This window comes from Clupea harengus, chromosome 20 (genome assembly GCF_900700415.2).
Source record: "Clupea harengus chromosome 20, Ch_v2.0.2, whole genome shotgun sequence".
Classification (NCBI taxonomy): domain Eukaryota; kingdom Metazoa; phylum Chordata; class Actinopteri; order Clupeiformes; family Clupeidae; genus Clupea; species Clupea harengus.
In genome coordinates, this window is record NC_045171.1 from 14,502,810 (window position 1) to 14,520,992 (window position 18,183).

General features: G+C 42.4%; 1 protein-coding gene across 2 annotated transcripts in view; it reads right to left on the minus strand.

Annotated features, from left to right (window-relative positions):
* Window positions 1–10,643: 10,643 nt before the first annotated feature.
* mettl15 (methyltransferase like 15) overlaps window positions 10,644–18,183 on the minus strand; it is a 97,856-nt gene continuing 90,316 nt past the window's right edge. For both annotated transcript variants that reach the window (XM_012819399.3, XM_031587066.2), the window contains exon 6: window positions 10,644–13,417. In XM_012819399.3, coding sequence (XP_012674853.1) covers window positions 12,948–13,417 — 470 coding nt within the window. In that variant the 3' untranslated portion in view covers window positions 10,644–12,947. The remainder of the gene's footprint in view (window positions 13,418–18,183) is intronic.

The window sequence follows — 18,183 nt, forward strand, 5'->3', positions numbered from 1 at the left end:
TGTGTATGACTACTGGACTCTGTAAAGCGACTTCGGGTATATAGAGAAGCGCTATATTGAATTGATTGATTGATTGATACATTAACCCAAACATGTACACAAGCACACACAGACACACACACAATCACACATACAGTATGAACTCATGAACTCATGAACTCACACATGCACGCCCAAACACGTACACAAGCACATCCATACCCACACAAACATGCACGCATGCACACAACAAATACACACACACACACACACACACACAGAGACAGGCACACACAATGCTGGCAACCTAAGTGAGTGAGTGAGGGAGAGAGTGGGTGGGGATACCAACAGAGTGCATTAAATCCATTATCCTCTCTCATTTACTCTGAAAGATTTACAGGCAGGGAGATTCCCCAACACACACACACCCACACACACGCGCGCGCACGAATACTCACACAACCACACACACAATTCAGTGAGATGTGACGTTTATTAGTAAATTACAGACTCAGGTCTGCCAGTGTGCCACTTACACAATGTGACAGATGAAGATGACAGGCTAAATACAGGCTAATGTTAACATTACTTATGTAAACAATGGAAGCTTCAACATTAGCTTGCTATCTACCTGTAAACTACGCTGTTAGTTGGCTTATATTAGAGCCACGTCTTCAGGCTACCTGTGATATGGGTTGCTGAATCAATTTTTTTCCAGTATGTGACAGTTTTGTGAGTCTGACGAATCTGTTTACACTATGACAGATAACTGTACATTTAACCACATTTGACAAATCTAGAAGTTTCTGAACTTTTCTGAAGTGTAACCTACCTCAAATTAAACTCCCACTTGTTTAAGTAAGAGGTGGGATGTGTTTTTACCAAGACAGTGTATGTTGGGGGGGGGGGGGGGTTAGGGCGATGCTGTGGGGCCATTGCCCCAATGGTGGAAATTGTTGAAATTTTGTTCCTAAAGGTCCAGAGGCTGCTGGCCCGGGCCGCCTGATAGTGGAAATGCAGCCATTGTCTTCCTGGCTGATTCGCTATCTTTAAAGCACTCACACTATTGCTTTCCTTAAGTTTTATTGGTGTGATTGCTCAATCACACAGCACTGGCAAAGCATTGCATTTTGGGGGGCTCCTTCAGCTCCTTGCACTTTTGAGATATTGACACCGCTTCGACAGACATGTCCACCCTGATCCCGTGTAGTAGTCTTGACACCACTCCGACAGACATGTCCGCCCTGATCCCATGTAGTGGTGTTGTAAAAATGGCTGTGGTGCTCCCTGTTGTTCCTTTATTATTGTCGTTTTTCATCACCTTTTTTTTTACATTGAAATGAATGGTGGAACATTCGCCGATTGTGGCGTTACTCACACTATGTTGACTGTTGGTAGCTTTCATTTCCACCATGCCGTTACATTTACATTCCTGGCTGGTTGTTAGAGATTTTCCGGTACATGACGGTATATGACGGTATATGCCTTCCACTTCCTACCTTTTATGCCCTCACAACATACGGATTTAGGTGCATGTCATTTCTAAGAATTTTTTTAATGACCAGCACATGGGGGATTTTATTGGTATCGACTTTTCCAAAATATCCCCATAGGGATCATGTCATTGAAACGAACTAGAAGCAAACCACTGATTTCATTGTGAAAGATCATAACAGTTACACTTTTTATTCGTGTTTGCTTAAAGAGGTTTTAAGTCTTTTTCTCTACCTGTGTAGGTGCATAACCATTGGCTGTCACAAGTCAGCTTTCTCACAGACAGATAGAATTCATGTTAAGGTGCGGCCCATTTCTTATCTTGGTATAGCAAAGATACTATCAGAAGACTAGAAGAGGACTGTAGTCTTCTAATAGCTCCTTTTTACTAGACTCAGTGACATTGACTTTTATGATTTCAAAGACAGTAATCTAAGTATAATTGACGTTCTTTACACTTAAAGCATGGAGGATGGATACAATTTGGTAAAACTGTAGTCTTTTAACACTTTGATGGAGATAATTTGCATATACTGTTAATTACTTAAGAATGTATGAATCATGTGCTTATGAAATGGCTTTTCTGTGCATGTGTGTAACTTAGAATATTAGGTGCCACTTAGTCTGCATATGTACAAGAGCATGTTTAGACCAGAAGTGATAAGAAGGGTCGAACTGTGCTTTTTCCGACCTTGCAAAACTTCCATCCTTGCCTCGGACGTGAGAAATCCACCACGTGATTATCCCTGCTGAACGCTCAACTTCTGTCTATATAAACCTTGTGCGATGTGTTTATCATTGCTTCACTTTCAGCCTTGTGCTGGGAGTGAGCCCGATTGCAATTGTTGTCTGTCTAATAAATATACTTATATGCAGCTCCGGAGTCCTGAGGTAACTAGGGTGAATTTTCACCTATCACACTTCATACCTTGAACTTAATAAATGGACAGATTATGAAATGTTTGCCTTGATTTGTGTAAGTCATATATCTTATTGCACACAATAAATGAAGACTGTCAATTCATTTTGAGCACTGTTTTATTAATCATCAGGAGTACTGTATAGGGCTCTCTGACATTTGCTGGGCAAGGATTAATGATTATCTTCTGCTGTACTATTGATCCTCTGCTGAAGTGCAATCACACTTCACATTTTCTTGCGGAAAGTTTTTTTTTTTTTTTTTTAGCAGTGTTAGCAACATGCCTGGTAGAGGTGTTCCCGTCTTGTTGGCTCACACTCACACACACACACACACACACACACACACACACACACACACACACACACACACACTCTTTAGCCAAGGTGACTCCTCTGCAAATACCTATCCCATGCCCCCCTGTTGGTGCCTCTGCAGTGAAGGGTCCGACGAGGATTCCACGGAATGGCCCGAAATGGGCTTAATTACGGTTAATTACCCAGAATGCAGAGCGCGCGGCTAATCACCTGCTCGATAATTCTCTACACTCATATTGCTAATGAGAACATGGGCAGGGAGGAGATGCGCCCGTGTGTGTTGGGGTAACCAGATTAATGCTGGCCTGCCGGATGATGGTGAGAGCTGCCAAACATTAAAGAGGAAAATAAAGCCCGGTGCTCAGCTTCATAAACACCCACACACTCACACACACTCACAGACACATACACACAGACACATAAACACATGTTCACAAACACACAGACGGTCACAAACACGCACACACACATTCACACACATACACACATAGGTGTACACACACAAGGTTTAACAGCATGATATCGCCAAACTATATATCCAGAAGACATAAGTTAGCATGCTAGGAAGCTTTTACCAGTACCAATGTTTTTTTCCCCTATGTTTGAAAGCTTTTTGCATGCCTTTTAAGGGTTCTGCTCAGTGTCTCTTCCTGTTAAAAGGGTAGGTTTTCCTTGCCTGTGTGCTTGTTCTAGGGGATTCAAGTCTGGGTTCTGTAAAGCACCTTGAGATAATGTCAATTATTAATGGCCCTATAAAAATTAAAATAATTGAACATAATTTAATTTTCTGCAAATGACAACCAGTGGTTGAATGGATCCACTGCCATCACTCCTGCTCATTCACCTGTCAGCTCTGAGTTATGGGATCTGTGCATCAGCGTGTTATATAAATATATACCCTGGCACGAGTCAGTGTTTTAACTTATGTTAAAGGAATGTAAGTTAACAGTGCTATGTAAATAGAAGTGTCGACCACAGTGTTCTGAACACTTCTGTTTACAGAGCACTGTTAACTTACATTTACAATTTTTAATCAAATGTTATACAAAAAAATGCACAATATATATACTACTACAAACTGTGTCTTGTTTTCTCTGATATCAACCATTGAAGGGTACATTTTGATCAACCATTGAAGGGTGAATTTTAAGTAAATATCGGCAGACTACCAGGGTTTAAAAAAATTATATATAGGGAAACATTCTATGCATGAGTTTATGTATTTTTGGGTCCCCTAGTAAGCTTTTTTTAGTGATGCCTAATGTAAACTAATCCTAAACTAGTGATCAGAGATAGCTGAGCGGAATAATGTTACGCTTAGCATTATTTGTGTACGGAGTGTGTTCCCAATAACACCAATCTGTACACAGATTCCTCACCTTTATCAAGCAGGAATTGTCAAAGTCCAACCAATCAGGGCTTACTTGTAGCTAAGAACCCTGCATGTCGAGTGAGACTTTTGGTCAATGTATTGGTATTGGACCATTGGTACAGACTCTCCAGGCTGCACAGACTTCTGTTACCTTACGCTAATGGCATATTCATGGTGCTCTTTGTGCTCCCTTGCTTTTCACTCCTGTTCTGGAGAACAGTGTGTGTGTAAGAGAGAGACACAGAGAGAGAGATCGTGTGTGTTTGTGTGTGAATATAGAATATCATATAAATGTCTTACCTATATATACTGTATATATATATATATATCTTATATATATTTCTTGACTTGATATATATCTTGTGTGGAGATTCTCATCAGTCTAACAGAAGCAGTGAGGGGGAAATGTGTGTGTGTGTGTGTGTTTGTGTGTGTGTGTGTGTGTGTGTGTGTGTGTCAGTCTGCTTTGTTGCCTCTGAATATGTGTCCTTGCTTTGTGGTGTATCTCAGTATGTTGTTGAGGGGCTTGGGTGCCTCATCATCTTGGTTCATAAGAGGCCATTTAAAAACTATTCCATTCGTCCTTGGTGGAGCTGAGTTGAGGCATCCGTGTGTGTTTGTGTAAGAGAGAGAGAGCGAGGCTACCTACCTACATTTACATTCTTTCTCTTTCTTATAAGCAATACATAAACCTGCGTCAGAATCTACAGAATCTTCTTTCTCCCACTCCTCTCTCCCCTCCTTTTCTCTGTTGTCTCTCTCTCTGTCTCTCTGTCTCTCTCTGTGTTTCATGTTTTTTTTCAAGTGCAGCGCAGTGCTGATTTTTAAGTGCAGTGCAGTGCAGTGCAGGGAGACCCGTTGTCCACAGCTTCAACTTGTTGACCTACAAGCACTGGAATGCGCTTGTGCACGTGTGTGTGTGTGTGTGGGTGTTTGTGTGTTTCTCAAAGCCCACATTTCTATGCTCCCTCATCCTCAGATTAGGTATGCTAACCCTTGGAGGGTCACACACACACACACACACACACACACACACACACACACACACACACACACACACACACACACACACACACACACACACACACACACACGTGCAAATGCGCAATTCCAGATTCTAAACGTTTTTTTCAAGTCAAGTCAACTTTATTTGTATAGCTCATTTAAAAACTATAGGAAAGTACTTTACAGATGAGGTAAATAGATCGATAATACATTTAGACAACACTAATAGGATAAAACGCAATAAAGAACCGCAGGTTAAAATGAGATGGAAAATAAATAGATAAATACAACCATAAAAATAGATATGTTAAGCAAATAAAAGCACTAACAGAGTAAAACACAATTAAAACCATTAAGATAAAGCTTAAGAACCCATAAAGCCTCAGACTGGACTAAAACTGCACTACAAAGAGCACAGCAGTACATTTAAATCTAAAAAAAAATAATTCAGGTAGCTAAATTAAAAAAAAAAAAAAAGTATGTTTTTATGCAGGAAGAAGATCTGATACTATATCAGATTATTCCAGCATATAGGACCAACAACAGTAAAAGCTCAATCACCCTTAGATTTCAAATTTGACCACTGTTAACCCAGTAGAAGTTCACTGTAGGATCTTAGGGCTCTTGATTGAGCATAAGGTGTCAATAGATTTGAAATCTAGGCTGGAGCTAGACCATTGTGTAGCTAACACAGGTGTGATGTGATATGATCAATGTCTTGGCCCTCTGGGGACTATATCCCTCTGGAGAGATATTTAGTTTTTTGTTCTTGTTGTCAATATGCCTTTAGAGCGCCGCGAGTTTTTGTCCTAGAGCCATAAAAAGAAACCCTTAACCTTTACCCCCAGAAACCTTTAATCTTCTACATATATGCCACTTGTGCATCAATGTTTTTAGTTAGAGGAAAAATATGATACAAAAATATCAAAAAAGTCTAACAGGCCTCAGTCCCCAGAGGGTCTCTAGCTGCTAGCTGCTTTCCCCTATTACCCCAGCACAATATCCCAACCTCTCCAGCAACCCTCTGGTCCACTATATGGAAGACAGCAGGCAGATCCAAGAGGACTAAAACTAAGCAGCCCTTTGAGTCAGAAGTGAACAGCAGATCATTTGTCACTGTGCATTGCGCAATACCCAGATTGGTACATATCAAGGATCCTATTCTCGGTCAGATCTTGTTATTGATTAAAAACAGCCTTTTCCAGTATTTTCTGTAAAAATGGAAGCTTGGAAGAGATCTAAAATTATAGGGAGAATCATGATCCAGGTTAGGCTTTTTTAGTAAAGGCTGCACTACTGCATGTTCCTGAGATCAGTGATTAGTTTATGGTGTTGAGGACCCACAACATGAAACACTTGTTTTAAAAGGAGAGAGGGAATGAAATCTGTAGGGCAGTAGAGTGACAAGACATTCACATGATCCAGAGTGGAGGAAACATGACACATATTAGGACAACCAGTGGCTGATATTGATATTGACAAACTTATCCCAATTAATACAATATTTTTTTTTTGTCATTGCTGGAGAGTAAAGATCAGCAGGAGGGTTAAGAGTGTTAAATATTAATAGTGTTAGTAATAGTTAGTAGTTAGTAATAGTGTTAGTAATAGTATTAACAGTACCCTAGGCTTTTATTTGGTGCTGTAAAACAATATCGGCTAAGTAGTCATTACTGGCTTTTTTGACAGCATTCTGCTACTTAATAGACTATTCACACATGATGTCATAAGATGCCTGCAATCTATCCTCTTAACATTTCCCTTCTCCGTATTTACCTCAACGTGCGTGTACTGTCATTAAACCCGGGCTAGAAATGAGCTTTGGGTCTACGCTCACTCTTGGGCGCATAGTATCAAGTGCTGAGGTACACGCTGAGTTGAAAGAGGCGACTAGCTCATCAACGTCTGGCTGAGAATTAGTCAGAAAAAGGTACGTACTTGTCCCTGTTCATGTGAGGGATCAGTGACTATTCAAATTCACCCCACACTAGGAAGGGAAATGGCTTCAAATATTCAAGACTGTTATACTTAGAGTTTTATGAGTGAAAATGAATGGTAAAGTTGTCAGATGTCACATTAATGCAGTCGGCTGGGTGTTGATATGAAAAGGTGTGCATTTTTGTCATAAATCACACCACTCACTTTTTACTGAAGACACAAAAAATGTAACTTACAGTTAAATTACAGTTTTTATGATGTATATGTTATGATTATTTTTAAATGTGTGTTGTTCATTGTTAAATACATTGTAAAATACGCAAAATACAAATAGTCAATAATAAATTACATTTAGATTCACACTAGTTGTGTGTATGTTACAATATTTGACAGTTTCTTTGAAGGGGTGTGCATAAGACTGACATGACACCAACATAACCATGACATGATAACTGCCATTTGCCATATCAAAGACGTTGACAGGCTATGTTGTCTTGGTAAATTTCAAGTTGTCATAACAAAGACATCTCAAACATCAACTTGATATTAAAAATGACATAATTTACCAAATGACAGTTAATGACAGTCATAAACATTCATAAAGACTCCTTCATATTCATGACAGGTGTCATGTCATGGTTTTAATGGTGTTTAACCCCTTCAAATAAAGTGTTGCCACATGTTTTGTGAATTTCCATAATTTTTTCATAAAACTGAAAGGTACATCATTAAAAGGCTTAAAACCTACAAAATGTATATCTAATTGTTAAAAGAAACATCTTTAGAAAGGTTTTAATCAAACTGGATGAGAATCAAAGCTTAACAAATAGCATTATTAACATTTATGTCCGGCCGGTCAATTCTGACCGTAACCACAACAAGTGTAACCATGCTGCGAACACAACAAGAGGGTTAAGTTTGCTGTTCCTTGTACCACACAGTTTCCACGGTAACGAAGGAGGAGACTATATTTAGCGTGTCCAGAATAAGAATGTGGAGGAGCGAAAGGCATTTATCTACAGTCATGGCGCAATTACAAACTTAGGCACTTCTCAACGGCAACCATCCAAACACCTCATCAAGTGACAGCTGGAGATGAGGTGTGGAGAGACCTGACACACACGCACAAACACACATACACAAATACTCATATGCATGCATACGCAAATGCATACGCACATGAGCAGGCAAATGCAAACACGCACGTGCAGGCATACATGCACCCACACATGTAAACGCACATAAAGACGTAAACACACGCAGTCCTTCTCTGTCATTTGAGGTATATTTGAGTCAGAATGTATTTCGAGTGGTAGCTAGCTTATGTGTATACAAACACATACACACACTCCTCTAACTATCAAGATGTGTTTGAAGATGATTATAGTTCAACAGGTAGCTAGCTGACATGTGTACAAATACACACAAAGACACAACGCATTTACACACACACGAGTAAGAGTGTATTTGAACTCCAGCACACCTTAAGACTGGAGAGTTGGTCACTGGTCCAGTGTCCTCAGAGCTGGAGAGATGGTCACTGGTCCTCAGAGTTCGAGAGATGTTCACATGATAGATGGTCACTGGTCCTCAGAGCTGGAGAGATGGTCACTGGTCATCAGAGTTGGAGAGATGGTCACTGGTCATCAGAGTTGGAGAGATGGTCACTGCTCATCAGAGTTGGAGAGATGGTCGCTGGTCATCAGAGTTGGAGAGATGGTCACTGGTCATCAGAGTTGGAGAGATGGTCACTGGTCATCAGAGTTGGAGAGATGGTCACTGGTCATCAGATTTGGAGAGTTGGTCACTGGTCCTCAGAGATGGCCACTGGTCCAGCACCTCCTATTATTTATTCTTTCAGTCAATCATTAAATTCCTTTCCTTTGCAACTGTCAATATTTCCTTTCATCCTCCTTTCCTTTTTATCTTTCTTGATGTATTTGTTTTTTCCCCTCAATCCTGCTTTTTCTGGAAATGAACCTGCCTGTCCTCAGCTGGAGTCTTGAGTCTTTTAACCGTTTTGATACTCTTCACCTTTAGCATCTTTTATTGTTCTATGTTCTTTTACCTGCTCATTAGTAAAGCACTTTGAAAAACCAATGGGTGTGAATTATATAAATATATAATTATTATATAAATTAATTTATATAAATATGCCTGGCCCTGAGTCATCATCTCTTCTCTGGACACAGATGTGCATGTCCACAGGCAATGACTGGGTCACACCTTTGATAGATCAACCCTGGGAGGTAATAGTTAATGTGTTAATGTGTGTGTGTGTGTGTGTGACTGGTAGCCATATTGTGCACTGTAAATAAGGGGTTGACATGCTGACAGTGTGCAAGTGTGTGTATAAGACTGTTTAGAAAGTGGTTGTATGTGTGTGTGTGTGTGTGTGTCTGAGTGTGTGACTGTGGATGGAAGGTGCCCATAATGCCTAAACAATACAGGGCCAATGAGGGAGTGTGGATTTGTGTGTGTGTGTGTGTGTGTGTAAGTGTGTGTACGCATGTGTGAGTTTTAATCTGTCTTTGTGAGTGTGTGTAATATGAATGAGTGAGTGTATGGAGCTCGGTGTGTGTGTTTGTGAGTGTGTGTGTGTGTGTGTAAAGTAATCTGGTTTGAAAATGAGTCAGACATTCCGAGCCGCACAGCCTATCGCCATGGCACCCAGCATCCCTCCCTCAATTCACAGGTGTGTGAGTCATCAGCACCGAAGAGCAGAGACACGCGCACACACACACACACACACACAGGCTCGTGCATGACTGATGCAGTGTCAGACACCCACACACAGACCTATGTGTTCATTCACATGTTCGGCTAACGTGGAGCACACCCACGTGGAACTCTAACTCAGCAAGCAACTTCTGGATCCTAAACGTGTGTACGTATGATTTCTTCCTGGCTGTTCCACACACACACACACACACACGCACACACATATCTGATGCACTGAGAGGCACATAAAAACCTCTGCATCCATAGACGTTTGGCTGCTGCTGCATAAACATACTAACCTTTAACTAACTAAGCAACTTCTTTATACTAAACTTGTGCAGGTATGATGTGTCTTGCTGTCACACACACACATACACACACACACACACACACACACACACACACAGAGTGTGTAACTACTTCATCTGTGGCAGGTGGAAGGAGTCCTGCACCATCTCATTCAACCATTAGAACACAACGCGCTCTCCTAAGGATCAAGGACATGGGGAGGAAATGAGTGTGAGAATGTGACAAAGAAAAAGAGAGAAAGAGCACAGATGAAAGAAAGAGCAAGAGAGAGAGAGAGGGAAAGAGAGACAGAAAGAGGGAGAAAAAGAGAGAGTGGGAGAGAAAGAGGGAGAGAAAGAGAGAGTGAGGGAGAGAGAGAGAGAAAAGGCGTGAGACGGTGAGAGCCGTTGGAAAGATATTAGTGTTCCTGATTTGCTGATAGAGTTTTAGACAGTCTGGATCTTTCCATTATGACGGGCCTGGGGATGCTGTCGAGGAGCATGCAAAAGATGTGGCCACCCCTGGTCAAAATCTCTGTCACGGTGAATAGCTAAGCAAGTAAAAGATGACCTGATTTCCATGAGGCATTAAGTTAAAGAAGACACATTTCTTTAATATTTTAAGCAAAAATTCCTTTTTTTTAATTTCCATCAATTACAGTTTCAACATAACAAAAAAGGACAAGGGCTGGACGCAAAAGTTTGGGCACACAGCATGGTCAGTACTTAGTAACACCCCCTTTGGCAAGCATCACAGCTTGTAAACCAAGTCTTTCAATTGTTGTTTTTCACCCATTCTTCCTTGCAAAAGGCTTCTAGTTTTGTGGGATTCTTGGGCAGTTTCCCATGCACTGCTCTTGTCAGGTCTATCCAGTGATGTTTAGGTCGGGGACTGTGAGGGCCATGGCTTCAGCTTGCGTCTCTTGAGGAGGTCCATTGTGGATTATTTTGGGTCCTTCAGCCTGTTTTCCAGAGGGTGTGATATTTTGCTTCCAAAATTTGATGGTATCTAATTGAATTCATTCTTCCCTCTACCAGTGAAATGTTCACTGTGCCACAACACAAGGCCAACACATGATTGATCCACCCTGTGCTTAACAGCTGGAGAGGTGTTCTTTTCATGAAATTCTGCACCTTTTTTCTCCAAACATACCTTTGCTCATTGCAGCCAAAAAGTTTGATTGTAACTTCATCAGTCCACAGGACTTGCTTCCAAAATGCATCAGGCTTGTTTAGACGTTCCTTTGCAAACATCTGATGTTCTTCTGATTGCAAACGTTCTTCTGATGACTCTTCATGCACAGTGCACCACCACTCCAGAGTCTGCTAAAGCTTCCTAAAGGTCTTTTGCAGTCAATCGGAGCAAACTAGCAATCCTACAAGCAGTTCTCTCAGAACGTTTTCTTAGTCATCTAGGCCTCAACTTCACCTCTCTCTCTTGCCCAAACTGAAGAAACGGCAACCTGAAAACGCTTTGCTATTATCTTATAGCCTTCTCCCGCTTTGAGGGCATCAATTATTTTATTTTGCAGCTGCTTAGAGAACCCCACGGCTGCTGATTGTTGGGACTAGGTTTTAGGAGTCAGGGTGTTTATAAAGCTTTGAAATTTACATCACCTGGCCTTTCCTAACAATGATTGCGAACAAGCCACAGCCCTAACAAGCTAATTAAGGTCTGAGGCCTTGGTAAAATTTATCTGAGAGCACAAATCTCTTGGGGTGCCCAAACCTTTGCATAGTGCTCCTTTCCAAAAAATGTTCCACTCCAATCTTGCTTAAAATGTTGAAAAGAGTGTTTTCATCTTTAACTTCATGCCTTCTGGCGCTCGTCTTCGACTCATTTAACACAGTAACAGAACTTTTGACCAAGGCTGCCCCAACGTTTGCATGCCAATGTACTTGTCAGTGAGCACCACTACAGCTAAGGTGACAGATAGCAGTGAACTACAGCCAAGGTGACAGATAGCAGTGAACAGAATGTGACAGATGAAGAGAGAGACGGAGAGATAGAGAAGGAGATACAGAAAGAGACAGATAGAGAGAGAGATAGAGAGGGAGATCCAGAGAGAGAGAGAGAGAGAGAGAGAGAGAGGCTCTTTCCATCTATGTTTCACTATGCCACTGGCTCTATCGATCCATCAGGAGTTTGTGAAGCTTTTGAGATGAACAGGAACCTCTTTATTTTCATGTCCTCCCTCAAAGCAACATGTAGTGTTAGCAGTGACGCACATGGGAACTGATCTGAAACTGAATTTATTTTAATAACCCCCCTCCCACACATACACACACAAAAAAAAAACATAAATCATTTGTGCAGGTCCATCCTCAACTGACACCAAAGGACCTGTGGATCAAACATCACACACACTCACAGTACAAACACGATATGCAAGTCTGACCTTAGACTCACCCTGTTGGAGCCCAGAGCAGACAGCTCTTCATGTCAACAAACTGCTACTGCTACTCCAGGTGACCTCACCGCAAAACACCTACGTCATTGGTATGATTGGCTCTCATTCAAACAAGGAAGTAAATAACTAACTCACAAAAAATCATACTCTCTCATTCGGTTCATCGTAGTCACAGCACTAAGAACTGAGCACTGACTGATCAAAAAAAGAGAATCCTGAATACCCATTTTTACTCCATGGTTCCTGACCTAGGTGTCATTTAATGATGGTGGTTGCACAAAGAGGAGAAGCCTTTCGCAAACAGAGCCCTGAATGATTGACAGGTCGGAAATAGACAATACACACAGTGTCAGTTAAGGATGGTCATAGAAACACAAGGAGAAACAAAACCCTGATTAGGGTGAAGACAGGCAGCACACACACACACACACACACACACACACACACACACGCAGCACTCTTGACTGTAGAGGTCATAGGTCAGACTGTGACGTCTAAAGTCGCTCAGCGCTTGATCGCGGCGCGCAGCTTGGCGGAGCGTCCTCGCGGGTTCTCCTCCAGCTCCTTCCTCGAGGGCGTCAGCACCTTCCTCCTCAGACTCACCCACCCCGCGCTCCCCCCCGTGCCATCATCATCTTCCTCCTCATCCTCCTCATCCTCCTCCTCTTCTTCCTCCTGGCGTGCCCTCAGTGCTCGTCTTGCCCGCTGGCGGCTGGACATCCTGGGCGGCGCGGAGAGGTCCTCACCCCTGAGGAAGCGCTTGACCAGTCGGTCCTCCAGCGAGTGGAAGGTGAGCGCGCACAGGCGCCCCCCACAGGGCCGGAGGTGTTTCTGCGCCACCTGCAGGCCCGCATGCAGCTCGTTCAGCTCGTCGTTGACGAACACACGCAGGGCCTGGAAGGTCTTGGTAGCCACGTGGCTGGGTCTCTGGAGGCGGTCACGGCGGGCATATAAGGCACAGGCTGGCATCGATCCTGTAGCGGGACAAGAAGAAGGACAGCAACATCCTTTAGAGGATCATCATCACTGTCACTATACTATAGATACTACATTATATACGCCATTACTAAGTTCTGCTAAATATCTGACCTTTACCTTTTTATACTACATATTACATTAAATTGTATACTAAAATACCACATTATTAACCAATAATACAATATACTACTACTATATATATATTTTGCATTCTGTAACTTCAGTTGCAGAGTATTTTATTGTGACATCCCCATTTAATTGGGTCCTTTGGTACCATTTAATTAATACTAGTGCTGCACGATTCATCTAATCGCAATCGCAGCCTGTGTGATTACATAACTGAAAAAGGCTTCAGTTTCATTAAATAACAAAATGTGCGAGTGACAACCTATTCTCACAATCTACGCCCATAATAAAGAGATGACCCATAAGTCTCTGTTTAGGCAGTGATGCCTGTGGTCACATGACTATCCGTTGTGCAGACCAGAGGGCTGCAGTATGTAGGGACTTTAACCTGCTCAGATTTAACTTCAGGTCATCAAGGAAAGGCAGGCTTGACAAACTCTGATTGCCTGAATTGCGGTTAAGCGGTATTATGGCGATGAGTAAGATGTCGCTTGACGCAGTGTTACTTAACTGGAGTTTGGGCATGTTTGCATGAAAGGGGCGCATTCGCAAATGCGGGCTGGGTTTATGACCAATACCTCGTGCATCAATTTTTCTCTGCCTAATTCTTGACTATAAAGAGTTTTAATAAACTATAACACCAAGGTGGCTAAAAAGGCAGTACATTGCCGTCAGAGTATATTTGTAATTTGATCAAATGTTCTTGTCTTAGGCTAGACAACGTTGTGTATTTTGTCCATTTTGTCCATATCTGATATGATTGAGATGAAAGGACATACAACAGTTTCTGTGAAAATTAGGAAAACTTAATTATGGCCTACACATTGGCTTCAGTTCTGATAACTTCATTAAAGGTGATTGAAAGAGATAAAGATAACTTAATTCTAACAATCATTTCAGCTGCAACCCCAGTTGAAAGCGCACCTGCAACAAGTCAGGATGGAATAGAATATTTATATCTCAAGTGTTAGGCTATGCATTAACAGTTCTCATTAATCCACAGTAAGGCCAATAATCGAGAGGGTCCAGGGGACAGATCCACCCATTTTTGTGTGGAGCGTAGACCCTTTTACATTTCACTACATTCGTGTATGTGACAAATAAAGCACTTGAAACTTGAGTACCGGGTAATATACTAACAGTTTGTATCGCCCAGTTAAGACAAAAATATATACACATGGGTTGGACAAATAAACTGAAATTCTGGCCAATATAGTGTTTGAGGTTTCATGCGGATATATATGCGTGGACTGGTGGCCAATCTTCACTGATTTCTCATCAGTAAAAGCAGAGTGTGAAGGTTGAACTAGCAGAGCAATAGCACAGCTGCACATAAAATATTGCAATCCACACAACATAATGGAGGACATATCAGAGTTGAAAAGAGGACAAATTGTTGGTGCGCATCTCACTGGTGCATCTGTGACCAGGACAGGAAGTCTTTGTGGTGTATCGAGAGCCACTGTGTCCAGGGTAATGTCAGCATACCACGACGAAGGACGAAACCACATCCAACAGGAGTAACTGTTGACGCAAGAGGAAGCTGTCTAAAACGGATGTTTGGGTACTAACCCGGATTGTATCCAAAAAACATAACACCACAGCTGGCCAACTCACTGCAGAATTAAATGCGCACCTCGACTCCCCTATTTCCACCCAAACTGTTTGTCGGGAGCTCCAATATTCATGGTCCGGCTGCTATAGCCAAACCTTTCGTCACTCGTGAAAACAAAGGCAAACATTGGTTTAAATGGAAGCAGCGCAAATCTTGGGCTGTGCACAATGTGAAACATGCATTGTTCTCTGATGAGTCCACCTTCACTGTCTTTCCCACATCCTAGTAACTGTGTGGAGAACCCCCAAACCCCCAAAAGAGGCTTACCACCCGGACTGTTGCGTGGCCAGAGTGAAGCACGGGGGGTGGATCAGTGATGGCTTGGGCTGCAATATCATGGCATTCCCCAGGCCTACTGCTGGTTCCAGACGGGTGTGTCACTGCCAAGGACAACCAAACCATTCTGGAGGACCATGTGCACCCAATGGTTTAAACAGTGTATCCTGAAGGTGGCGCCGTGTATGAGGATGATAATGCACCAATACACACAACAAGACTGGTGACAGAGTGGTTTGATGAACATGCAAGTGAAATTGAACATCTCCCATGGCCTGCACACGTCACCAGATCTGAATATTATTGAGCCACTTTGGGGTGTTTTGGAGGAGTGAGTCGAGTAACCTATTCCTCCACCAGCATCACATAGAGATCATCTATATTCGATATATAATTATCACATAAACTGATCAGTTTTAGGGATCTAGTAAGTAAGTCTGTTGTTTCCTCTGCGTCCATTCTAAAGTTGATCGGGAAAAAGATCAAACTGAACCATTAAGCTTTGAATATAAGGTACTTGGGCTCTTTGCATGATTACAATTAGGATCACTAGAGCAGGACTTCAAGTAGATGTAGTCATAGAAGTAGCAGTGCTAGATCTAGTACAGGTGTGTGTGCTTGCCTGAGTGCATATGTCTGTGTATATGTGTGTGTGTTTGTGGTGTTTGTGTGAGTGTGTGTGTGTGTGTGTGTGCGCGTGTGTGTGTGTGTGTGTGTGTATGCATGGATGAAGCTTTCTGCAATTAGATGACGGAGAAGGCACAGGCATCACCAAAAAAACAGCCACCAGTTCAAAGCGCCGTGTCCTACGGCAATGAAAAAGCCTAGGCGCAAAAAGCTCTGGTGCAAATGGACCGGCACCAATCATCCAAAAAGGTTTCTGCGGAGACATTCACCGCCGACACAAAAGAACACAAAAGGCCTTTGATGAAGACCCACATCACACCACACCACACACGCTCCCTCTCTGCATCTTCTCCAAGTCAGGCATGTGAAAAACACACAGATGGGAACGGATGACACAGCCTTGGGATGTCACAGCTATAGGTAGGGGGGAATGTCGGCACGGCCACGCCAATAAAAAACCTAAATACATAAGAGGGGAGACAACCCATTTAATACGCAAGATGCTCATTTAGCATTAACATGTTTTGATAGGATTACTGTAATGTTCCTCAATACACTCTCAAAAATGTCCTCCACAAACCTCCGACCAAAAAAACCCTACAATAGTATTCAGACACAGAGTCCAAACAAAATAACCACTTCAAATATCCATGAGAAATTCAAAGCTTTGGGTAAAGAGCAGAAAATGGAGGTTCTCTGTTGCGTCCACAACCAAACCTAATATGTTCTGTAGTGCTAACAGACACGCAAAACCACAAATCTGTGAGCGAGCTGTTCTAAACAGCATTTATGGAGAAGTCATTTTGAGGATCTAAATGCATCTGCCTGGCAGGGAAGAGACGGTTCTGATGTGCTCAGGGAACTGGTGTTGGGCTCCAGTCAGCTGGACCGAGGTTCACCTTGACCTCTTCAACGGGCTCTGGATAAACACTGGATGCTCCACATTCTCCTAGATCTAATGCCAGTTTTTTCTCTCTTTTTGTTTGATTTTCGTTTCATTTTATGGTTGCTTATGGTTTTGTTTTCTGTTTACTTTTTTTTTTTTACTTTCTTCTTTTTCATTTTTTTTTGTCTCAATTTTATTTTGTCTCTTCTTATATTGTCTCTTTCTTTCTTTCTTCTGCAGACAATGGCTGCATGGAGCTGCAGGCATCCCCAGGTTTTGTGCATAATCCAATACAGACAGGGACCCCTCTGGACTTGGCCTGGGAAGCCCCTGCTTCAAACACACCAAATCACAGAGCTGCGTGAGGTGGTGGGTGTAAGGCCAGTGTGGGTGGGTCACCGCTGCCTTTCTTCATTTCGGTGAAAGAATCAATCATATTCTTCACATTAATGAAGAGTGTGTGTGTGTGTGTGTGTGTGTGTGTGTGTGTGAGAGAGAGAGAGAGAGAGAGCAAAGGAATCATGTTATTTTCTCGGCCTTCATGTCTCCGCATTAGTGTGCTGTTGTCCTGAAATAGAGTGTGTGTTCAGCGTGAGGAGATGTTCAGGCTGTTTGCTCTTATGAGTGGGCATCTCCCACCTTAGTAAAACACACACACACACAGACACAGACACAGACACAGACACAGACACAGACACACACACCACACAGAGCAACTGTCATCTATGTCAGGCCTTTTACGGTAGCAGTTCACAAACTTTTTTTTTATGTTATGGCAGCTCATGAAAATGGCATATGCTGTACTAGAATCTACCATTCTCAGAGCTGTCATTTTGACAAGGCTGACACACACACACACACACACACACACACACACACACACACACAGTGTGTGTGTGTGTGTGTTGGCTTTCCGTCTGCATTCAATGCCAAAACGTAGCTCAGGGACTGTAGGGAATAAGGGAGAGAGCAGTCATCCCACCCAGGTCTCCCGGGTACCAGACCTGCAGCTAGACCACAAGGCCAAAGTGTCAGGCTCGTGGGTATGGCAGTCAGAGCACATACTCATCCGCGATGATGGCACCCCGTCACAGTGGGCTCATGACTATTAAGCCGTCAGCTCTCAGAATGATAGCTTATGAGCATGTGACATAAGTAGTTGGAACATCGAACATTCTGACAAGCACTGTAAACGGCAACAAGACACTGTCATATCGAAGGACACCAATTAT